The sequence below is a fragment of the Pan troglodytes genome, chromosome 3 (assembly GCF_028858775.2).
Source record: "Pan troglodytes isolate AG18354 chromosome 3, NHGRI_mPanTro3-v2.0_pri, whole genome shotgun sequence".
Classification (NCBI taxonomy): domain Eukaryota; kingdom Metazoa; phylum Chordata; class Mammalia; order Primates; family Hominidae; genus Pan; species Pan troglodytes.
Window position 1 is genome coordinate 155,340,261 of NC_072401.2, and position 24,916 is coordinate 155,365,176.

General features: G+C 41.0%; 1 protein-coding gene across 50 annotated transcripts in view; it reads left to right on the plus strand.

The window, feature by feature from the left end:
* TMEM131L (transmembrane 131 like) overlaps nucleotides 1-24,916 on the plus strand; it is a 170,341-nt gene that overhangs the window by 91,624 nt on the left and 53,801 nt on the right. For 24 of the 50 annotated variants that reach the window (XR_010156364.1, XR_010156362.1, XR_010156365.1 and 21 more), the window contains 3 exons: nucleotides 394-504; nucleotides 22,953-23,030; nucleotides 23,531-23,684. Coding sequence is in view for 46 of the 50 variants with exons in the window: in XM_063809115.1 (XP_063665185.1) it covers nucleotides 394-504; nucleotides 22,953-23,030; nucleotides 23,531-23,684 (343 nt within the window). In the remaining 4 variants the exon portion in view is untranslated. Of the gene's footprint in view, nucleotides 1-393; nucleotides 505-8,326; nucleotides 8,611-22,952; nucleotides 23,031-23,530; nucleotides 23,685-24,916 lie in introns of those variants that run through there. The other 26 variants (XM_063809120.1, XM_063809129.1, XM_063809122.1 and 23 more) reach the window with 4 other exon arrangements.

Consider the following 24,916-nt stretch of genomic DNA (forward strand, 5'->3'; position numbering starts at 1 on the left):
TGATCAGGCTGACTGCAGCCACCTCCCAGGCACAAGCGATTCTCCTGCCTCAGCCTCCCACCACTGCCTGGCTAATTTTTGTGTTTTTAGCAGAAACAGGCTTTCACCATGTTGACCAGGCTGGTCTCAAACTCCTGTCCTCAAATGATCCACCTCCCTGGGCCTCCCAAAGTGTTGGGATTACAGGCGTGAGCCACCGTGCTCAGCCAGCATTCTGTATTTCTGAAACATTCATTGTGTTTTTTGTAGACAAAGATAAATAAAATAATTGGATTAGTAGAGTCTTGAAGGCCATGCTGATGAATACAGATTTCCTTTGGAGACGTGCTTTAGCATTATGGCAAATGTGTTTTAAAACTCTTAACAGAGGAGCAATTCTCTCTTTTTCCGCAGGTATCTGGAATTGGCACTCGTAGAATCTCTACAGAAGGGTCTGCAAAGCAGCTACCAAATGCTTATTTTCTGCTTCCAAAGGTCCAGAGCATTCAGCTGTCTCAAATGCAGGTCATTTTAATAGATTTACTTTGAATGCTGGTGGCCACCAAACTTTGTAACCTTCTCAGAATTGGTTATTTTACTATTTTCTGCTTTTTGAAAAAATTATATAGAAGTAATATACATATATAAAATATCAGTGGATTCCACATAACTTCTTTTCAATGGCTGTGGAGTTCACAGTGTTGATATTCCAGAGTTTGCTTAATCTTATTGTTGGTCTTTTGAAATGTTTCCTGTTTTTCACTGTTATTACCGTTAGGCCATATACCTATTTTATAAGTTTCTTTAATTTTCCTTCTGAATCCTCTGTTTCCTTGGGGCATGTTTCATAAAGAGGAGAGATACTTTAGTTAAAGACTGTGAACGATTTTGTAGAGCTTGTTAAATCTTACCAGCTTGCTTTTCAGGGAGGCAGCCCCCATGGTCACGAGTAATAACAGGCCCCTAAGGATGTCCTGCTTCTAGCCCTGCCCGGATGGGGCTTGGTGGGAAGAACTATTTCTGATGTTATAGTAGATGTATAATGATAAGTTTAAATTCTTTTAATATACATTTCATGAATCATTTTATAGGGTTGGCTACTTTTTCCCTTTGATTATCTGTATTTCCTCGTAACTGGATAATTTTATAATTGAGAAAAGCTCTTGAACCAATATATTATGAAACTTACCTCTTCTTTCTGATTGGTAAATAAAGAACATTGCTTAGAATTTTAGTCAGTACCATTAGTACCTGGGGCTTTCATTCATTCAGCGGTTTTCCTGAGCCTCTGCTTTGCGCCAGGCCTTGGTCTAGAGTTTGTATCTGCATAGAGCCTACATTCCAGATGGGGAGAAGAACCAAATTAATTTACCTCTAGGATTATATCTGGAATGTTTATCACCAGGTACATAATTCTTAGGGATCTTAAATCATATTTTTATTTTTATAAAATGGAAAAGCCCCTCCTTGCAGAATTTTAAGGAAGACTTCTTTGAATTTGCAAATTTATATTTGGTTTAAATCCTAAAACCAGGGGGGATGTGTTGAAAGGTTTTAAGCAGAAGACTGATACTGATGTGCTGTGGCTTGCATTTTTGGAGGGCCAGATGCCTCATCAGTGGAGATCTAAATATTGGAATAGAGACAGGTATTCAGAATACCTTAGTTATTGGGGGTTAATGTAAGGATAAGTGGAATGAAGGGAGAGAGGAAACTGACTCTGCAGGCCTCCTAGAGAGCTAGAACAGCGTACCCATTCTCTCATCCCCCTGGCCTGGCAGATCCTGCGTACTTCTCATGATGCCCACTGCCCTTTACCACACCCAGGACATCCTCATCTCTCTGATGGCCAACTGATAGTATCCCATTAACTGCCAGGATCTACTTTAGTCCCTTCCTACCTCTTTCCAAAAAATTCAAGTGGGACCCCATTAGTCCCCTGCTTGAAACCCTTCAGTGCATTCCCATAGGTCTTAGAATTTAAACCAAATCCCGCTTATGGCTGTAAGACCTGCGTGGTGTGGCTGCTGTCTCTCTTCAGCCCCATTGGTCACCACCTGTTCTTGGTCTCTAGTTCATGGCCACAAGAGCCTTCCCCCGCTCACTTGTGCAATGCCGTTTTCCCTCCTGCCACAGGTCCCTTGTGTCTGCAATGTTCTCAACCTCCACCTCCAGTTTTCTCCAAATTAACCCTTATTTCATCCTTCCTCTTTCAACTCACACTTGAGCTCTTCAGGGACTTTTGCGTCTCTCCCCATCCTAATTTCTGCTCCCATATTTATCTAGACTTCCGCTCCCATACTTATATCCATTAAATAATCACATGCCCACATGATGTAATTGCTTCACTATTCTTTTCATCACCCATGGAATGGAAGCTCCATGAGAACAGGGACCATCTGATTGGGCTTCCCGTTGTACTCCCTGCACCTCACCTGGGAAGCAGTGGTTGAGTGGAGTTTTGGCCTGAGGTAGCTCTGGGGCTGTCCTCACAGGCCACGTCTCTGTCTCTCCCTGCACTGTAGCCTACCTTGGCAGTGCCTTGGCTTTTCTTGGTCTTTGTTTCTGCTTCAGAAGATACCAAACTCTGTTTCTTTTCTTTTTTGTATTTTTAAAATGTATTTTGTAAACAGTGTTATGAAATATATTTCACATACCACAAAATCTGCCCACTTAAAGTGTACCATTCAGTGGGTTTTAGTATATCCAAAGTTGTGCAGCCCTCACGATCACTGTCTAATTTTAGAACATTTTCATTGCCTCAGTCTCTTACTTTCTGTCTCTAAAGATTTGTCTATTTTGAACATCTTATATAAATGAAATGTGTGGTCTTTTGTGATTGGCATCTTTCCCTTAGCATGTTTTCAGTTTCATCCATGTATTTCATTCCTTTTTATTGCAAATAATACACATTGTAGGATATGCCACATTTTGCATAACCATTCATCAATTGGTGGACATTTGCGTTGTTTCTACTCTGGCTATTATGAATAACATTCTTGTGTAAGTTTGGGTGGACATGTCTTTCATATCTTTTCTCTTAGGTGTGTATTTAGGAGTGGAATTTTGCTGGGTCATATGGTAATTCCATGTTTAACATTTTGAGGAACTGTAAAACTGTTTTCTAAAGTGGTTGCATCATTTTACAATCCCACTAGCAATGAGGATTCCAGTCTTCTACAACTTTGCCAACACTTGTCTTCCATTTTTGTTTGTTTTTTAAATAGCCATCTTACTGAGCATGAAGTGGTATCTCATGTGGTTTTGATTTGCATTTTTGTAATGACTAATGACATGGAGCATCTTTTCATGTGCTCAGTGGCCATTTGTATATCGTCTTTGGGGAAGTAGTTGTTCATATCCTTTGCACATTTTAAAATTGTGTTTGTCTTTTTATTGTTGAGTAGTAAATGTATTAAATTCTGGACATTGGACCTTTATCAGGTACATGGTTTGCAAATATTTTCTCCCTTTCTATAGGTTGTCTTTTCATTTTCTTGATGATGCCCTTTGAAGTACAAAAGATTTAAATTTTGATGAAGTCAAGTTTTTCTGTTTTTCTTTTTTCACTTTATGATTTTAATATTATATCTGAAAAGGCCTAATGTTGTGAAGCTTTACTCCTATGTTTTCTTCTAAAGTTTTATAGTTTACATTTAGGTTTATGACCCATCCTGACTTTAAGTTTTAGCATATGGTGTGAGGAAGGGATTCATTTTCATTCTTTTGCATGTAGATGTCTGGTAGTTCCAGTACCATTTGTTGAAAAGACAGTTCTTTGTACATTGAATTGTCTAGGTATCCTTGTTGACCTCTCATCTGTGGCCCCATTCCTGGCTCTAGATTCTCTCCTTCATTTTTTATTTATCCTAGGATCTGTGAGTTTAGTTAAGTCACTTTCTAAGGCTGCTCCTTTTGCCCATAGTTCTCTCCCATTAGTCAAAAATAGTTATTCAACATTATTTATTGAGTGTTCCAGTAAATGATAGGGCCATGAACACACACAGTGTCCCTACTCTTGTGCTGTTACGGTATAAAATACTTCAGAGTTTATAGGTGAAACTTAATTTTTTTGGCTGGTCTTTTGTTAGAAACCAGTATTTAAAAATCTGAATATCAAAAAAAAAAAACCTCTTAAAAGTCAGTTATTTTAATTTCTTTCACTTTTACTGTGATTTAGGAAAATAAATTTTAAATTTTTTTTTTTTTTTGAGGCAGAGTCTTGCTCTATTGCCTAGGCTAGAGTGCAGTGGTGCGATCTCAGCTCACTGCAACCTCCGCCTCCTGGGTTCAAGCAATTCTGCTGCCTCAGTCTCCTGAGTAGCTGGGACTACAGGCATGCACCACCAAGCCCAGCTAATTTTTGTATTTTTAGTAGAGACAGGGTTTCACCATGTTGATCAGGCTGGTCTCGAACTCCTGACCTCGTGATCCGCCCACCTTGGCCTCCTAAAGTGCTGGAATTACAGGCATGAGCCACCACACCCAGCCTAAAGTATTTTTTAAGGCTTGCTATACCTAAAAACAAAAACTTAAAAAATTTAAACCTAAGAAATAATTGTGGCATTCCTCTAGAAGAAAAAAATCTTGACTATAATATTTCTGCATCTAAATTGCATACATTATGTGAGTTATTTCTTGTATTTTAAGTGGCTATAAAGTTGTCAACTGTTCTTAGAAAGGAATGTCTTTATTTTGATATTCTATGGGTTTTACATTTTTTACTCTCTGCCTGTTGTCAAGAGCCCATTGTCCAGGGTTGGGGAGTTAGTGGATTCAGGAGGTCAGACTCCCTCAAAGAGGATAAGAGGGTGTGGAAGGTACCAAAGGCATAATTGCCTCTTCTCCAGTATAGAGCTAGAAAGTATATCTGATAGAAAGCTAAGCAAGAAGGTTTAGACAGAAATATGTCATCAGCTTTTCTTTAACTTGTTCCCTTAGTGCCATGTGAAGAGAAAATAACTCTGTTTGGTTTAGGAATAAAATTTGAAATTGAGAGAAGAAATACTGTTGTTTTATGTACGTCAGTTGAATCGTTATGAAAAAGAAAACTGAGACTAAGATGATAGTAGTAATTTAAAAGTATTTTCACTGAAACAATAGGGCCATCTAATTTTTAGATTTTTGTATGTGAGTGGGTAAAAAGTACAGGCTGATTATATGTTTGGGTCTGCCTTACATATGGGTCTAAATATGGATTTTAGTATAATTCATTGAATATTTAAAAAATTATCTGGCTTCAGCATAGGCAGAGGGTAGAAAGGCATGTACCCAAGGATCCCTGAACATAAATAGTCTGGAAGGTGAAGGTTCCAAAATTTGCAGGTACTGCTTGACTCATCCATCTGTGAAATGCTGATCAGAGAAGGAAAAACAGCAGGAATATTTTATAAAACTGTGGAGCATGGATTGTAAAATGGGAGATGTGCTTGATGTAGTATGTTGAGGACACATAATTCAAATGGCATTTAAAAGATCGTTATGAGTTATCTGTTGCAAAACTTGAAATTTGGGTTGCCAGAATAATCTCAGAAGGTAACTGATCTTTTGCTGCTGCAAACTTAGCAAAATTCAATCATGAGAAAGGAAAGCAGTGAGAAAACGGATATGTACCCTTTTTTTTTTTTTTTTTTTTGAGACAGGGTCTCGCTCTGTCACCCAAGCTGGAGTACAGTGCTACTGTCTCAGCTCACTGCGACTTCAGCCTCCTGAGCTCGACCCATCCTCCTGCCTCAGCCTCCCGAGTAGGTGAGATCACAGGTGCATGCTACCACGCCCAGCTAATTTTTGTATTTTTTGTAGAGACAAGATTTCGCCATGTTGCCCTGCCTGGTCTCAAACTCTTGGACTCATTGATCCACCCACCTCGGCTTTTCAAAGTGCTGGGATTACAGGTGTAAACCACCACGCCTGGCCTGGATGTGTGATTTTGTGTGCAGCATTGTGATATACACGAACCACGTGTGGTATTTCTCTTCACATTTATTACAACACTGCACACAAAGATATGCATTCAGTTTTTCTTATTCCTCCCAATTCATATGCTGAGTTGAATCCTCAATGCAATAGTATTAAGAGGTGGGGCCCTTGCGAGGTGACCAGGTCATGAGGAGGGGCCTTCATGAATAGGATTGGTACCTTTAATAAAAGAGGCCCAGCCAGATGCGGTGGCTCACACCTGTAATCCCAGCACTTTGGGAGGCCGAGGTGGGCAGATCACCTGAGGTCAGGAGTTCAAGACCAGTCTGGCCAACATGGTGAAACCCCGTCTCTACTAAAAATACAAAAATTAGCTGTGTGTGGTGATGCATGCCTGTAATCCTAGCTACTGGGGAGGGTGAGGCAGGAGAATTGCTTGAACCTGGGAGGCGGAGGTTGCAGTCAGACAAGATCATCTTATTGCACTCCAGCCTGGGAGACAAGAGCAAAACTCCGTCTCAAAAAAAAAAAAAAAAGGCCCAGGGGAGCTTGTTTGCCCCTTCTGCCATTTGAGGACATAGATGGCACATAGCAGGTGCCATCTAGGAGGAACCAGCCCTCACTAGAATCTCTTGGTACCTTGATCCTGGACTTCCCAGAACTGTGAGCAATAAATTTCTGTTGTTTATAAACTACCTAGTTTGAGGCATTTTTTAATGGTTGACCATGTGGACCAAGATAATAGGAAAACATGGAGTTAAGATTGCTTTTTTAAACCTTGTCATTTGGTCCTTCTTTTTTATTGTTTTGACCTTCATGCAGAGAGAATTCCTAGTGATGAAAGTCACTGTCGTGGTGGGTCTGAATGACAGGCTGAGGCTCTCCTCCTTTTGTTGCATTCTTCTTGTTATTTGTCACTTGGTTTTCTTCCAGTCATTCTCTTTCTGCTCCAGTTCACATGTCACTCTGCTGCTGGTGATGTCATGTTACACAAAACTGGTTGTTAATTCCCTGGCCACTGGATTAGCTGAGCCCTCTCTTGTTTACAGGATAAAGTCCAAGCTCCTTTGCTTGGCATACAAGGTCCTTGATAACCTGGGACCAGCTTCTCCCTCCAGGCTCAGAGCTTCTACCCCTCTTTTCTGAACTCTGGCCTCACAGACCTTTCATCATTCCCGGAACATGCCATCCCTTTTCCACAAGCTCTCTTAGCCTCATAAGCTTTTATCCCATTCTAATTATTCTTCTAATTCCATCCTTCAAGACCCAGTTCAGATATTGCCTCTCTGGCACCTCTTCAGGTTCCCAGGCAGGCTGTGCTCGAGGTCTGCATGCCACTTGGTCCACACCCTGCCTTAATGCTTAGAGTCTTGGATGTCTCTCTCCTGCTCTTCCATGAAGCTCTGCAGGAGGGACAGGGCCTGCTTTTTCATTATTATAATCTCTATCAATTTCGTGTTTAGTGCATTGAGGACTCCCAGAGTTTTTAATAGATAAATGAGTCAATGGGCATCTGAGTTGAGATCCCCAAATAGCATATCTACTAGTCATAACATCTAAGATTTGTATAACTTCACCTTTTCACCACATCAACCAGTTTGACCTTCAGCAGATTTACTACCGGGGCAGGTGGTATTATTCTTATTTTAGAAATTATAGAATGGACTTAGAGTTTAAGTTACTTGGTGAAGGTTGAGAGTAGAGCCAGCGAATGATTATTAACTTTTTGTAATTTTTGTAATAAGGGCACATTTTGGTCCTTGGCAATGCCAGCTCAGTATGCTTTAAATTTTTCCCAAATTTAGTAAATGCTGTATTGATTTTCATATCTATTGCTTTAGTAATCCATGATCCAGAAAAGATAAATGCAAATACAGTGTTCTCTGAAGCATTTTTATTATGGCAAAAAAGAAGATGCAACTTAAAGTCCCAACAGTAGAAAAAGGATTTGATAAATTTACGTATATCAACATAGTAGAATATTAAGTAGTTCTTTGAATTATAATTATGATACCTATTTGGGAATGTGTGACAAGTATTAAAATTAGACTGCGATTGTAACTAAATATATGGCGAGGTTTATGTTGTGTTAGGCTCATGAGAAGGCAAGAAATTTTATTATTTAAATATTTTCTCCAGTAATGTATTGGATTCAAGCCATTGAGATTTGGGGAGTGTTTCAGTGACTTGTTTGGGCAAAACAGAATATTTGAAATTGGCATTGTCTCAGAATCTAGCATTTAGCATCATTAGCCATATACTTTGTCTGAAAGATTGAAAAGAACTTAAATTATTATTATTGGAATCATTGTAAATAATGTTGTTGTTAAAAATGTGATTATAAGACAATGTGGGAAACTTTTTTTTTTTTTTTGAGACAAGAGTCTCACTCTGTCGCCCAGGCTGGAGTGCAGTGGCGCAATCTCGGCTCACTGCAAGCTCCGCCTCCCAGGTTTACGCCATTCTCCTGCCTCAGCCTCCCGAGTGGCTGGGACCACAGGCGCCCGCAAGCATGCCCGGATAATTTTTTGTATTTTTAGTAGAGACGCGGTTTCACCATGTTAGCCAGGATGGTCTTGATCTCCTGACCTCGCGATCCGCCCGCCTCAGCCTCTCAAAGTGCCGGGATTACAGGCATGAGCCACTGTGTCCGGCTGAAACTTGGTTTTAAAGTTAGAGGAAAACCCTGACACAGAGTTCTGCCAAGTAAAGGTAGTTTTGTCTTTGTGTGTGAGTGTGAGTATGTGTGTGTGTGTGTGTGTGTGTGTGTGTCTCAACATAGTATCAAATTATTGAATTGTCTAAGAGATTTTCTCTTAAGGATATTCTGGGATTATCCGAAGGTATAATGTGATTATAAGAAAACATGGGAAACCCAGAGAAATGAAACATTAGAAATAAACCTTAAGACCACAGTCATACTTGGCAGTGATCATCGCAATTAATAGTTGGTTTTCTCCTTGCAGTATTTTTTCTAAGTTTATGTGTGGATGAGAGATTTTCTCCCCTGCCATGGCAACATGTTGCTGGATTGTGTACAGGAGAGATTATCTCTGGATATTCTGTGTGATATCTAATACATTTCAGACCAGGAGTTTCTAACCTTTTAAAACTGGCACAGCCCTTGCTTTCAGCGTGTGGTGTCAAACCCTCGTGCCTGCCTGCCAGGGACAGGTGCTGGGCAAAGGTTGCGGTCCCGGGCTGCCTGCAGCGTGGTGCCTGCTAGATTTGGCCTGGGGTGGGTGCCTCAAGTTGTTACCTGCTACTTGCCTTCTAAGGTGCTGATCCCTGTCAATTAACGTGGCAATCTAGAAGGGAAGCTGTAAAATCAGGGTAAGGAGGAGAACGTGGAAAGCCTTTCAATCACAGTTTGATGAGGAAATGGAAAGGGGCACATTTCTCCCCAACAAGTTACAAAATACCTGATCTAGGATTTGAAGATGGAAAAAGAGATAACAGAGAAAGGTTAAGGGTCTTTAGAGCTGTCCCATTTTCCTGATAGTCTTACATAATTAGTTAAATGGAATAAACAGTATTGTGATAGCTAGAATTCCTACAAATACCTGTGTAAACATAATGTATTTAGTAACATTTTGTTGTAGTTTTAGCAGTACACCAAGATGTAACTGTTTTTTGTTGTTTGAGAGAACACCTGGAGTTTTTTGTCCTACCTCCAAGAGGATTAAGGAGCACCGCATGAAGGTGAGGTTAGAGTGAAAGTTTAGTAAGTGAAAGAAGAAAGCTAGATTTTTTTTCCCCCAGGCTTTTTTTTTTTGAGACAGACTTTTGCTCTTGTCACCCAGGCTGGAGTGCAATGGCACGATCTCGGCTCACTGCAACCTCCGCCTCCAGTGTTCAAGCGATTCTCCTGTCTCAGCCTCCTGAGTAGCTGGGATTACAGGCATGCATCACCACACCCAGCTAATTTTTGTATTTTTAGTAGAGATGGGGTTTCATCACGTTGGCCTGGCTGGTCTCGAACTTCTGACCTCAGGTGATCCTACTGCCTGGGCCTCCCAAAGTGCTGGGATTACAGGTATGAGTCACCATGCCCAGCCCCCAGGCTGCTTTTTATGTTATGTGGGAATAAGGCACTAAACCTTGAACTGGGGACTCTCTGGAAATCCTTCCCTTGCTGTCTACCTAAGGCAAGCTAGCACTCCTTTCAGTTTGAGTGATAAAAGTTGTTTGATCTTTTTTACATAAAAATGATAGGCTGTCAATCTCTGGAAAATGATTATATGTTAAGGGGAAATTAAGTGATGTTGTACATTTACTTATCTACCTACTTCTGAATATAGCTTTTTTGTTGTTTTAAAAGGAATTGCTTAAACTTCTAAAAATTTTCTTAAGTTTCAAGTGAGAATGCTTTTGTGGAATGGGAACTTGGGAAGGGGAGAGGTAGAGGAGGGTTGGTGACTGGAAGAAAGGAGGGGCGCGTCGTGAAGACTCTAGAAAGAATACCAAGATGTGTGAGTGGGGGTGTTCTCCCTCCCCTCACTTTTGTTTCAGACTCAGTGGAGTCTCTTCCCGCTCCTCTTCCTCCTTGTTTGTGCTTTAAAATCTTGGCTTTCTTGGCTACTGTGAGGACACAGTTTCCTGGTCCCTCTTTTAACTCAATGTTTACCTTGTCTCTTTTTATTTTTTTGCCTCCCAGGAGAATTGACTAGTTTCTTACTGAAAACCCTAAGAGATCCCTGTTGTAGCAGCTATAATACTCAAAAGCTTTTGTTTTTATGAATTTTTCTGTACTAGATTTAACCCCTTAAGAGCAAGAATTATGCCCTAATCTTTGTTTTCCTGTTACCTAGCATAGAGTCTGGCAATATAACATGTAGTAAATAAATGATTGACAATTGGATAAATGAATCTTAAAAAGGAAAACATTATAATAAGCTATTTATGAAGATATGACACACAGACTTTCCTTTGACTTCCTTCATTTATTCTATTAGAGTACTTTAGAAACTTTTGTTAGAAGACTTAGAGATACCTAATAAATAACACCTCTCTTCCTGACCAAGTTCTGAATCATTGGATATTTAAGAATCTGGAGTTAGAGAACTAAAACCGGCTTTGTATTACTGATAAGACATATTCTTCTGTATCAGCCAGGGTAAGAGAGCCAGGAGTTACTAACTCCTTCTCCCCTAGGGTAGACTTTGGGGTGGCCCACTGGAGGGGAAGTTTGGGTCTGAAGGACAGATGCTTCCCAAAGTGTAGAGAGGAGGAGGAAAGAAACCAACTCCTCCAAGAGCCCCTGCCCTGCTCACCCCTTCCTACAGCACAGGATGCTTCTCTGTTGCCCACCAATTAGGTAATTCCTCGACCTCCAAGGAGAGAGGAAGGCTTGGGATAAAAGGACAGTAGTGTTTAAGGAAAGAGAAGCCTTTCATTGTGACGTCCTTGGTTTCTGTGCTCTTGACCCTTTGGAATTACCTGTTAAGCCCGAGATCAGCCGACTTCCAGCCCTGTGCTTTCACCTTCTCGGACCTGTTCCTCCTTCCCCTGAGAGCCAACCCCTCCCCTGATTTCTTTGTTGACCCTCTTCGGACTGCTGGGGTCTGCTGTTGAGTTTGCCCCTAGACAGCTTTGAGATGGATTAGATAAATTCACTAATAATCTGCCCCAAGGCCACACTGTAACCAGGGTTGAAAGTTCACATCTTCCTCTGTTTCCCCATCCCAAATTCTCTTCAACTGCAATATCCGGTACAGTTTATCAGAGCTTTTGTGATGAGATTAAATAACAGTGTTAAAATATGGCAGTAGAAAATATCAGCCATATAAAATGCCTGTCATAGAGATGCATAGTGGGAGTGAATAAGAGGCTGAATTCCAAACCAGACCACCTGGCTAAAAATCTTGGTTCTGAGTGACTGTAGCCAAGTTACCTAATCTCCCTGCGTCTCAGTTTATCTGTAAAATATGTAATAATAGCCCTTTCGGATAGGGTTGGTGTAGCAATTGAATCAACCAATTTATTTAAAGAGCTTAGAACTAGTCTCTGGCACATAGCTGAAATGCCTTAATCACTTAACTTTTAAAAAGAACCTTCTGAATATAAACCCTCTCCTATTATGAAACTCCGGGAGAACTTTAATATTCAGAGATTCGAACCCCCCACGGGACATGAAAGTTCAAGGCTATGGTAGTGTATCCAGTTATCTTGGCCCGTGAGTTAACATTCAAAGAATTTGAAGTCCTCTTCAATTTCTTGTTTTTATTTTATTTTATTTTTATTTTAATCAGAAGTTCTCCATGCCTCTGTGCAGCTGGGGAACTTTTAGTAGCTACAGGCTGGATTTGTTCTTGCTAGAATGTGCGTGGTTTCCGCAAGGTTTCAGAATTTATAGTGGTTCAATAGTAAGTCATTTGAGCCTCACTTGAATCTGCAATCTTAATGAAACACACAAGAATAACAGATTATTAACTTCACATCCAAAAAAATTGGAAAACGTGTCCCCCCACTCCCCAGCCCTCCAAGCACTAATTTTAAGCAGAATCGTCCCCAGTACTTCAGATTTACCAAAGAGAGGGAAGGAAGTTGGAGAGAGCCTCACCTTGGTTTCCGCTTGAATTCATGCTGGTTGTGGAGTCTCAGACCTTTGCACTTAACGCTTGGCAGGGAGAGATCACCATTAGGAGGCTAATCTGGGTACTTTGGGGGTTAGAGAGGAGCCACCTGTGCATACCACTGCTCTGCTCAGGAAGGGCACCTGAGATGCTCTGGCCTTCCCTCAGAGTTTATAAATTTGCCTGGCGGTAGCCCACATACTCGGCCTGCCTGCCTGCCTTCTGTTTTCCGTGTGTGGATTTCTGTTTCTTCCTTGGGCCCTTGTTTCTGGCATCTCCCGGCACTTTTGTGCTAGTGGTATGGAAGCTGTGTTAGGAGCAGAGCTTCTGCAGTCTGTGGGAAGTGACGTTGAGATCTGTGCACAGGGTGGTTTCCATTGCCTCTCACCGTGGACTTGCGGGGACTTCTGAAACCTGCTTCTTAGGGAAGATTGTTTCCTTTTTGTCCACTTATTTCAACGGGAGTGGTGTTCTCAGCAGATGCCCTGAGGTGAGCAGTTGTTGACACTTTGGAAGTGTGAGTCCATCAGGGCCTAGTGGGGATAGTTCCTTCTTTTTCTGCGTTAGTCGGCTGTGCCCCCAGGACTTGCTTGTTCTCCACTGTTCAATTTAACCAGCTTTTTGTGTTGCTCTCTTTCTTTTTAAATTAGTGCATTCCTTTAATTTTTTTTTTTTTAACTTTTTGGTCTGGATATTTATTTTCCCTTTAGATCTTTCTCTAGATTTTTTTCGGTGTGTTCTCCCAAAGCAAAAGAGATAAAATCAAGTTCTGGGTCTACTAAAAACATCTATAGTTCAAACAAATCTTTTTTCTGTTTGTTGCATTGCATAATCTTACATAAGAGATACTCTCCTGTCAGCCCAGTATCCCAGTCAGGCCCAGGCTCGGTTTATCTTGTCCTGCCTGGTTCCCCTTTAATGGTTTCCTCTTTGCTGTGCCTTCTTTTGATTGAGTCCTAAATGCCATAAACTTCTCAAGCATATTCCCTCAGGGCACAAGCAGTAATTGTATCTCCATTGAAAAATGCACTGAGCATTCCACACTCACCTTCCTGGTTTCCTCTCACCTGTCCAGGTTTGTGTAAGGCTTGGTGTAGCCGCCTCAGTCTTTGATGGTAGAGCTCCTTAATTGTTTACTATGGGGGATTTAAGTGTATTTCTTCACAGTTCCTAGAACTCAATCGTGGTTTCTTAATTATTTTTGTTTTTACTTTTGTTTTAAGACAGGGTCTTGCTCTGTTGCCCAAGCTAGAATGCAGTGGTGCAGTCACAGTTATTACAACCTTGGCCTCCCGAGCTCAGGTTATCCTCCCTCCTCAGCCTCCTGAGTAGCTGGGGCTACAGGCATGTACCACCACGCCCAGCTAAGTTTTATATTTTTTTGTGGAGACAGGGTTTCACCATGTTGCCCAGGCTGGTTTCAAACTCCTGAGCTCAAGTGATCCACCTGCCTCGGTCTACCAAAGTGCTAGGATGACAGGTGTGAGCCACCATGACTGGCCTGTTTTTTGAGGAACAATTCCAGTCTGCTGAGATCTTGCCTGTCTTCCTTTATTAGATTCTTTTAAAGGCTCCATTTAGCACAAAGATATATTTCATTTTGAATACCTGCACAATGAGATCTCAAAGTATCTCCACTTCTCTTTTTATATCTGTTTAACCTGACTTTCTAGATGTTGTTTTCTTTTTTTTTCCTTTTTAGTTGGCATGTAATAATTGTACTTAGGTATGGGATAGAGAGTGCTATTTTGATACTGTATACAATGTGTAATGATCCACTCAGGGTAATTAGCGTATTATCACCTCAGACATTTATCGTTTCATTATGTTGTGAACATTCAAAATCCTCCCTTCTGGCTTTATTGTAGTCAACTGCAGTCACCCTGTAGTGCTGTAGAACACCAGAACTCATTCTGTCTGTCTAGCTGTAACTTTGTGTTGGTTACCCAGCAAGGTTTGGTTATTTCTTTTTTGTTTTGTTTTGTTTTTTGAGACAGAGTTTCGCTTTTGTTGCCCAGGCTGGTATGCAGTGGCGTGATCTCGGCTCACTGCAACCTCTGCCTCCCGGGTTCAAGTGATTCCCTTGCCTCAGCCTCCCAAGTAGCTGGGATTACAGGTGCCCATGACCACACCCAGCTAATTTTTGTAATTTTAGTAGAGATGGGGTTTCACCATGTTGGTCAGGCTGGTCTTGAACTCCTGAACTCAGGTAATCCACCTGCCTCAGCCTCCCAAAGTGCTGGTATTTCAGGCATGAGCCACCGCACCCGGCCCAGTTTGGTTATTTTAAACCATTTCAGCTGTGTCTAGCTCTTGCCTTCCCCTTTCCCTATATATATGGGGTAAAATATACTTAACACAAAATTTACCATTTTCACCATTTGTATGCATACAGTTCACTGGCAGTAAGTACATTCACAGTGTTGTACAGTCATCACCACCATCCGTCTCCAGGACCCTTTCATCACCCCAAGGGGAAACTCCATACCCATTAAACACCTTCCCTCAGCCACCATTATTCTCCCTGGCAACCACTATTCTACTTTCTGTCTCTATGAATTGGACTATTCTAGGTCCTTCATAGAAGTGGGATTATACAGTATTTGTCCCTTTGTGTTTGGTTTATTTCATTTAGCATAATGTCTTCAAGGTTCTCCCATGTTATATAGCATGTATCAGAATTTTATTCCTTTTTAAGGCTGAATAATTTTCTGTTGCACATATGTATCATGTTTTGTTTATCCACCTTGTGGCATTTATGAGTAGTCTTGCCATGAACATGGGTATATAAGTATCTGAGTCCCTGCTGTCACTTTTGAGTGTATACCTAGAAATGGAATTGGTAATTCTGTTCAAGTTTTTTGAGGAACCACCACAGCGTCCTTTCTTTTATAGCCTAATTCTCGCCACAGCGATGCCTGCTTAAGTATAAGCTGTGCCCATGCTACTCAAGGTCAAGCGACGGCAGCCTGCATCACAAAGCTTAAACTTTTGCCGAGCCTGGATCTTGTTTCAGGGCCTGTGCCAGACATGCAGGGCCTACTTGTCATTTGTTTGAGGCCCGGCATCATCCCATTGTATAAAAATAGTTACTTGCCTTTGGACAGAGCCAACATACGCTGCCTGACCTATCAAGGTGAAAATCCCACATGGCTCTGCTGAAGCTGCCAGCCCAGGTTGTAATAGTTAAAAGCTAGTTATCCAGGTGTAAAAACCAAGGTGTTGCCCAACACAGATGACTTCCACTTGGCCAAAGCAAAAGTTTAGATAGTACAGGGGTTATCTTAGTCTCCCAATTGTTTTTTGTCTGTCTTTCAGGGTTTCTGGCACATTTCAGGGGGTGGGAGGTAGTGTCCAGTAAATGACACTTATTTTTTTCTTGAGTTCTGTTCCAATCATGAAATAAAAAGAACTTGAAGTGTTTTAGGGGGAAAAAAAATCTCTTAGAAACCAAAGGAGTGGTAAAGAGTTATCTTCTAAAAGCTTTAATGTGGGAAAAATGCTTCCCCCAAGCATCTAAATTATTTGTTGTGGAATTTTATTAAATAAATGCATTAATTGTGAATGAGCAAATCAATATAATCTTCCCTTTGAGGCCTACTGTGTACCCAGTGGTTTGCATATGTATCTCATTTAGCACCCATCATATTGCTGTGAATTCAATAACTTGATTTCATAGAAGAGGAAGCTGAGTCTTAGAGTGGGTGGGGAATGTCCCCAGGCTTTTATGGCTGGGGTTTGATCTCAAATCTGTGTTGGCTAAGGCACTTGGCCACACTGCCTTTTCTAAAATGATGTGGATAAGGAAAAATGCTATCCATATGCAGTAGCCTCTTTTTTCCTCAAAGCAAACTAATTTCAGCCACTTCCTAGGTTTTTGCAAATGTTTGCATGAGTGGGTCTGGCAGTATAGTTAGATTTTGTTTTAGTGGTTAATATCTGAGGAATAAAAGGATAGTGGTGGTGGTGGGGGTTGAAACACAATTGCTATTTAATATCAGGGAAAAATAGCTGTACAGTACTTATTAATAACTCAGCTGAGCCTGCTGTTATGCAGGAAACACTAAATTAGGAGTTTGGTTATAGAATCTGAGTGTTATGTGGAAGGCACCCAAGATAGCTCTCATTTTATACAAGGTCATTTGCCATGTGCATAATACTGTGTGTGGGGGCCACCTGCTGGAGCAGTCAGATGGCTTATACAGAATCAGTGTTCCAGATGCATATGTTGGCATAAGAGATTTACTTTTTCTTGTCTTTTTGAGATGGACTCTGTTACCCAGGCTGGAGTGCAATGGTGCAGTTGCAGCTCCGCCTCCCGGGTTCAAGCAATTCTCCACCTTCAGCCTCCCGAGAAGCTGAGATTACAGGCGTGTGCCACCATGCCCAGCAAATTTTTGTATTTTTACTAGAGACAGGGTTTCACCATGTTGGACAGGCTGGTCTCAAATTCTTGACCTCGAGTGATCCGCCCTCCTTGGCCTCCCAAAGTGCCGAGATTACAGGTGTGAGCCACTGCGTCCGGCCGAGATTTACTTTTATAATGACTTCTAATATTTAGCATTCAAAATTGTGAAAGGGGAGAAAGATGTCTGAGAAATACAGAATCTAAAATTGGGATTTGTCTAAGTAATTCTTTCATATTTCATAAGTTATAGTCCTTAAATAAAAAGGTTTCATGTGGTTATTACCAGGAACATCAAGCCTCTTGTTCATTCTGTCTGGATTCATATAGATTCTCAAATATATTTATTTATTAGGCTGTGCTTTACTCTTGTTGATAAGACATCAGAATGACTTAATACTTTAAGTCTGTTATTTCCTTTCCTGTTTAATTGCACACAGTCCCCCCAAATCACACCCTTCTTGTGGCCCAGGGCACCAGCAATTCCTTAGCAAGTGAAGGGAGATGATTACTTTCTCTCTAGTGTCCAGTTCCCTAAATTCATACTTCTTCACCCACAAAACTGTGGAAATACATGACATACAAAAGGAGTTTTAACATTTCTATTTTCTTGACCTTTGCATTTTATCTTGGTATGGTTTTCTAATATATATCCCTGTGTTGATGGATTTTTAGGCCTTTAGGTACCTAGGAGAAACAGATTTGATCTATTTTGATTTGTTAAAAAAGTACTGACTGCAGTTGAAAAATCTGATTTTTTTTTTCTGTTTTTCTACTACCTAGCCCCAAGATCTTTGATAAGTCTCTTAACCCCTCCAAGCCACAATTTCCCCCATCTTCTAAAAGGGGATAATACTTTATATGAAATAATATGAAATATATAAACTGTATTAATACTTTCAATGAAGACTACTTAAGAAAAAGCTGTTTATAGAGTTACTTTTTCTTTTTTCTATAAAATATCTGATCTGATTTGTTAAAGGAGTATGGGAGGTTTCAAAACTAGAGAATTAGGTTTTTATTTGTTTTTCCTGTCTAATCAGCCCAGGCTCACTCTGGATGAGGGCGTGTCCTGTTGTCACACAGTGTGCTCGGTTGGGGACGGGTGGGGAACTTGTAACCCTAGTATGTGGTTGCCCCCTGGCTAACATTTTGGTTAGAGTTTCTTTTTTATCAAGTTAATGTTGCTATTGTTTTGTTCTTTTTTTTTTTTTTTTTTTTTTTTTGAGATGAAGTCTCATGCTGTTGCCCAGGTTGGAGTGCAGTGGCCCGATCTCGGCTCACTGCAAGCTCTGCCTCCCAGGTTCACGCCATTCTCCTGCCTCAGCCTCCCGAGTAGCTGGGACTACAGGCGCCCGCCACCATGCCTGGCTGATTTTTTGTATTTTTTAGTAGAGACAGGGTTTCACCATGTTAGCCAGGATGGTCTTGATCTCCTGACCTCGTGATCCGCCTGCCTTGGCCTCCCAGAGTGCTGGGATTACAGGCGTTGGCCACCGCGCCCGGCCCAATTGTTTTGTTCTTTTGAGAAAGATATGGACTTGAAACTTTTTCTTTTAGAAAAATTAGCATACTTCTGAAGGGCAGTTTGGAGGTGCTAGAACTCCCCCTTGTGGGATTCTGAAATATGTCCTACAGCAAAAGAAACAAAATAGTGATTTTTAAAATGCCTCTCGCTAATAGAAGAATCTTAATTAAAATGGCAAGTTATAAATATATCCGTCCAGAGATTTACTAAGAATGACAAAATATTAGGCTTTAAATCATAGCAAATTACTCTGCAAAATAGCGTTGTTAATTGTGTCAAAAACTGTTAATATGATTGTGAACTTTTAACATCTTTTCATTTGAAGAAATATTGTAGGGTAGAGAATTGCCTTGTCAGGTTAAGACCTTAACATAGTTAAATTGTTGTAGATTTCTTTAAAAAAAAAAAAAACTTATAAATGTGTACTTTAAAAGTGTGTTAATATGATTTTTTTCTTTAAACGTTTTTTGAAAGTTTCAGGTCAGAAATACACACTGTCAGGTTTTTATTCTTTTATTTTGTAGGCACCGTTTACTATTTTCTGTTTCTTGCCCTTTTCAAGCTTCTCTTGCCCTTTTCAAGCTGATTCCATAGCATCTGTGGCTGTATGCCCACCTCTATCCACTCATCAGCTGTTTATTGAGTGCTGATGAAGTGATAGGCATTGTGCATTCGAAGCACGAGATGCTTAGAATCTCCTGGGGTAGATAGACCTTGACCATGTTGTTGTGAGAAGTGTTACAAAAGGTCAGGTAGAAGTTGCTGTGGTGTCTGAAAGGGTATTTAAGCCAGGACATGAAGCATAAATCAGATTTAGCTAGGTGGAGAGGTGGGTGGGTTGGAGGAGTGGGTGCAAGGCAAAGGGACAGAAAATTCAAAGGTGTTGAGGCAAGCAGAGCAGAAACGAGACCAGTGAGGTTGGAGCATGCGCAGGGAGGTCGAGACTAGGCAGGTGCCGGAGTTTTATAGCGACAGCAGAGGATTTGGGACTTTTGCCAAGTGAGAAGTCTTTGAAGAGTTTTAAGCAAATAGTGGCATGACCAGATTTGTATATGGGTAAATTCACTCTTGGTGCAGTGTGGAGAATGGAGTGGAAAGGGCAGAGGTGGATGCAGGGAGACTAGGAGGAAGTTACTGCACCATCATTTTTTTGTGTAGTTTCGTGGTGTTAGAGTATTTATTTTGACTTTGTAGGCTGTACAGTCTCTGTTGCAAGTACTCAACTCTGCTATCATAGCATGAAGGCAATAGTAGACAGTCCATAAAGGAACGGGCATGGCTGTGTTCCAATAAAACTTTGCTGACAAAAATAAGCAGCAAACTGGATTTAACCTGTGGGCATAGTTTGCCAACCCCTGATATCTGGGGTATTAAGAAAGAGGAGAAGTGAGTGGGTTTAAGGGCTCATGAAGGAGGTACAATCAGTATGACTTGGTTATGGATTTGTTTGAGGAGAGTATGAGAAGCTGAAGTGAAAGGGGTTTTCAGGTTTCTGGCTTAAACAACTGGATAAATAATGATAGGGTTGATGAATAATGGTGCTAAGATGAGGCACACAGCAAAGGTGGCCAGGTTGGGGTGTGTGAGGATTCAGGTGGATGCCCAGTCACTGGTTGGACATATAGGTATGGAGAGGACTAAGCTAGAGGAATCGATGTGGGAGGGTTCAGCATGCCAACAAGCTCCCCTGGGAGAGAGTGAAGAGGGCATAGGCGGCATCCAGCATAACTCAGTGTCTGATGGTTAAAGGAGCAACAGCTGGCAGAGGAACCAGAGAGAAAGAAAAACCGAGAGGGACAAGTGGTTCAGGCTGTAACAGGACAGGGGGCTGGTGGCAGCAGGGAGAGTGGTGAACAAAAGGAGAAGTTTCTGTTGGATTTGGCCGTGTGAGGATCATTTGTAACCTTAGTTAAAGCAGTTTCAGAGCTGGGCATGGTAGTGCACGCTTGTAGTCCCAGCTACTCAGGAGGCTGAGGTGGGAGGATCGCTTGAGGCCAGGAGTTTGAGGCTGCATTGCACTATGATGGTGCCTGTGAATTGCCACTATGCTTCAGCCTGGGCAGTATAACAAGTATTTTATTTTTTTTTGAGACGGAGTTTCACTCTTGTCACCCAGGCTGGAGTGCAATGGCACGATCTCAGCTCACTGAAACCTCCGTCTCCTGGGTTCAAGTGATTCTCCTGCCTCAGCCTCCCAAGTAGCTGGGACTACAGGTGTGCGCCACTATGCCCAGCAATTTTTTTTTTTTTTTTGACGGAGTCTCGTTCTGTCGCCCAGGCTGGAGTGCAGTGGCGCGATCTCGGCTCACTGCAAGCTCTACCTCTCAGGTTCACGCCATTCTCCTGCCTCAGCCTCCCGAGTAGCTGGGACTACAGGCACCCACCACCACACCCAGCTAATTTTTTGTATTTTTAGTAGAGACGGGGTTTCACCATGTTATCCAGGATGGTCTTGATCTCCTGACCCCGTGATCCGCCCGCCTCGGCCTCCCAAAATGCTGAGATTATAGGCGTGAGCCACAATGCCTGGCCATTTTTTTTTGTATTTTTAGTAGAGACGGGGTTTCACCATTTTGGCCAGGCTAGTCTCCAACTGCTGACCTCAGATGATCCACCCACCTCGGCCTCCCAAAGTGCTGGGATTACAGGCATGAGCCACTGCACCCAGCCTAACAAGTCTCTTTTAATTTTAAAGATAAATTTTAAAAATTAAAAATCAGTTTCAGAAAGTGGGCTTTTTCTGTTTGATGTTGGGATTTGTTCATAGACAAATTTAAAAATCTAGTTCTTCAGGCTGGTGTATTGGTGCACACCTGTAATCCTAGCACTTTGGGAGGCTGAGGTGGGTGGATTGCTTGAGCCCAGGAGTTCAAAACCAGCCTGGGCAATATGGTGAAGCTCTGTCTCTATAAAAAATACACAAATTAGCCATGTGTGGTGGTGTGCGCCTGTAGTCCCAGCTACTTGGGAGGCTGAGGTGGAGGTTGCATGAGCCAAGATTGCACTACCCGACTCCAGCCTGGGAAACAGAGTGAGACCCTGTCTCAAAAAACAAAACAAAAAAATCTAGTTTAAGATTTTAGATTCATTTTACAAATCATATTATTCTATTTAAGAATACTAGCAGATATGAACAATGATTTCTTTAAAAGAGTGTTTAATGTTTGGTCCCATTTACAAACTTAATTAAACTCCTTAAATATTTTTACTGCATTAAAAATATATTTTATTCTTTTTCTTAAAAAAAGATTAAAAGAGTCACGGTTCACTACAGCCTTGACCTCTTGGGCTCAATCAATCATCCCACCTCAGCCTTCCTAGTAGCTGGGACTATAAGCGCACATCACCACGCCTGGCTAATTCTGGTATTTTTTCTAGTAGAGACGGGGTTTTGCCATGTCTCCTAGCTGGTCTGCAACTCCTGGGCTCCAGTGATCCACTGCCTTGGCCTCCCGAAGTGCTGGGATTACAGATGTGAACCACTACTGTGCCTGACCTATTCTTTTTTTCTGTATTTTAATTGCCTGAATGACAATTGAAGTAGTTTAAAATGTATTCTTTTATAATGTACTTGGGTAAGTTTTATAAATCTAACAAACATAATTGTAGTGATTCTTCTTAGTAATGCATCTTTCCTGGGTTTTTAAATAGGTACTCCCTATTAAGCCAGCCTAGGCTTTGGAGAATGCCTTCTTACCTTGCCAAGATTTGATGTTAGGACTGTGGCTCCCGGGTGGAGTACCTTTTTGGAATCACTATGCCAGAGACATTAAACTTAATGAAAGAGGAAGTCTCATAGCCCATGTCTTTTAGATTCACATACTGCACTGAGTAACTTTTTGCTGTATTCACATGCCTGTAGCCCCCACCCTCCTACTCAAGGTCGTATCCCTTGATTTGATTTTTCATTTTCCTTTTCTTAAATATGTGTTGACATCATCCCAGGGGCTGTTAAGATCTTTAAATTTGACAGAGTCTTGCATTCTTTTTATATGCTTTTGTCTCTTTCATCCATAACTCTTCCCTGTTAAAAATGACAGTCAATTGAATTTTGGACATCTCTTTTTTTTTATTTTTTATTTTTTTGGTCTAACTTGAGGGTCATGGTTTCTAGGTCATTGTACTGATGGAAGGCACACTTAGAATTTTGTTACTTTGTAAACCTACTTTAAAATAACAATAGATTCCTGTGTTTAAATAACATTTTCAACAAACATTAGAAACACCAAACTCCAGTGTTCCTGTGTATATTTAGAACATATTCACCTGCTTATAGGTGTAATAAGGAATTTTCATGTTGCCCGAGGGAGAACTTATGATTTTCATTAGAATGTAAGCTCAGTGACAGTCCTGAGAACAGATTTCTCTGTTTAGCTTACTGTTGTATATCCACTAAAAAGAATAATGCCCAGCATTTAGCAGATACTCAGATATTTATTGAATAAATGAAAAAGTGTAGTTTCTGAATACTTGATAGATTGTTTATTATTAGTGTGAGATTGAGCCTTTTACTTAAAGTTCTTTTCCTCCTTTTTTCTTCTTTTAGGCAGAAACCACTAATACTAGCCTCTTGCAGGTGCAACTGGAATGCAGTTTACATAATAAAGTGTGTCAGCAATTAAAGGTAAAATAAAATATGTAGTGTTTTCTCTCTGCTTTCCTCCTGCTTAAAAATAAAACACAAGGCTGGGCGCTCTGGCTCATGCCTGTAATCCCAGCACTTTGGGAGGCCGAGGCGAGTGGATCACGAGGTCAGGAGATTGAGACCATCCTGGCTAACACGGTGAAACTCCATCTCTACTAAAAATACAAAAAAATTAGCCAGGCGTGCTGGCGGGTGCCTGTAGTCCCAGCTACTTGGGAGGCTGAGGCAGGAGAATGGCGTGAACCTGGGAGGCGGAGCTTGCAGTGAGCCGAGGTCGCGCCACTGCACTCCAGCCTGGGTGACAGAGTGAGACTCCCTCTCAAAATAAAATAAAATAAAATAAAATAAAACACAAAACAGCATATTCTGTTCTCACACACGTCCCATTATGTTAAATGCTTCTCCTTTCCTCCATAGTTTGAAACCACAAAGTTGAGATGATTTTTTTTTTCCTTTTTTCCTCCTCCTTCCAACCGTAGGGTTGTTATCTGGAATCTGATGATGTTTTGCGTCTACAAATGAGCATAATGGTAACAATGGAAAACTTTTCAAAAGAATTTGAAGAAAACACACAAGATTTGTTAGATCATCTCTCTATTGTTTACGTAGCTACAGATGAATCTGAGACCTCAGGTAAGGTGGAATGTTTAAAAATTTTCATTATATTTTCATCAGTCTGCATCATCATTCTATAGCATTTATGAACAGATTGTATCATAGCAAACCAAGACAAATAGCCTTTGCTTTAATTATTAAGTGATTGTAGTAGTAACTGGTTCTCAACCTACAACTGCTAAGAAGGCTGTATTATTTTGGGGAGAAGTGACAACTGCAAACTATTCTGAGTTTCCTTAGGAATAATTTTTCTTCATGTTTGGAGACAGTAAGGAAATTAAATGGGCATGACAGTTTAATATAAATATTTACAAAGTATTTGAAGTCTTGGGTTTCTTGTTCCACTTTTAATGATTTGCCTAAGCTCATTTAACCACATCATGCTGTTTTGTATTTTAAATAGCTAATAGGTTGCGGTTGTTCCTGGATGCTTGACAAGTTAGGTAGAATTTCAGTGTTCAGTTTTATGAATTTTATCTTTGGAAATGTGTGTCCTACTTATCAGAAATAAATGCATTCATCTGTTTAACTTCCTAAGAACTTTTTTCAGAGACACATTCTGTGATCCATGAAATTCCTAACGTAGAGTATACTAGTATCTTTTGGTTATCAAGACTTCTGAATGTGACTGTATATATATATTCGTATTCAATGGTTTTTATTCTTTGGGTTTTTTTGGTTTGTTTTTTGGTTTTGTTTCTGTTTTTGTTTTTTTTAGACAGGATTTTGCTGTGTAGCCCAGGTGGGAGCACAGAGATGTGATCTCGGCTCACTGCAACCTCAGCCTCCTGGGCTCAAGCGATCCTGCCACCTTGGCCTCCCAAGTAGCTGGGACCACAGGCGCACACCACTATGTCTGGCTAATTTAAACTTTTTTTTTTTTTTTTTGTAGAGACAGGGTCTCCCTGTGTTGCTCAGGATGGTCTTGAACTCCTGGGCTCAAGCATTCCTCCCCGCTTGGCCTCCCAAAGTGCTGGGATTGCAAGCATGAGCCACCGTGCCCTGCTTTGGCAGTCTTAATTGGTTAAACAGCCTTTACCTTTCAGTCTTCAGAGCTGGCTGTTGTAGTGCTGGATCAGCAGGAGAGCTCTCCTGTCCTCAGTGCTTGGTGATTCTCATAGTGGCCAGGTGAACATCTATGAGGGCAGATCCCTGACCCATGGGGACCACTTCTGTGGGTGAGGGCTAAAAGGAAGCCTGAAACCTGAGATCTCAGGATTTTCTTCTTTCCAAATGTGGTTATCCAAATG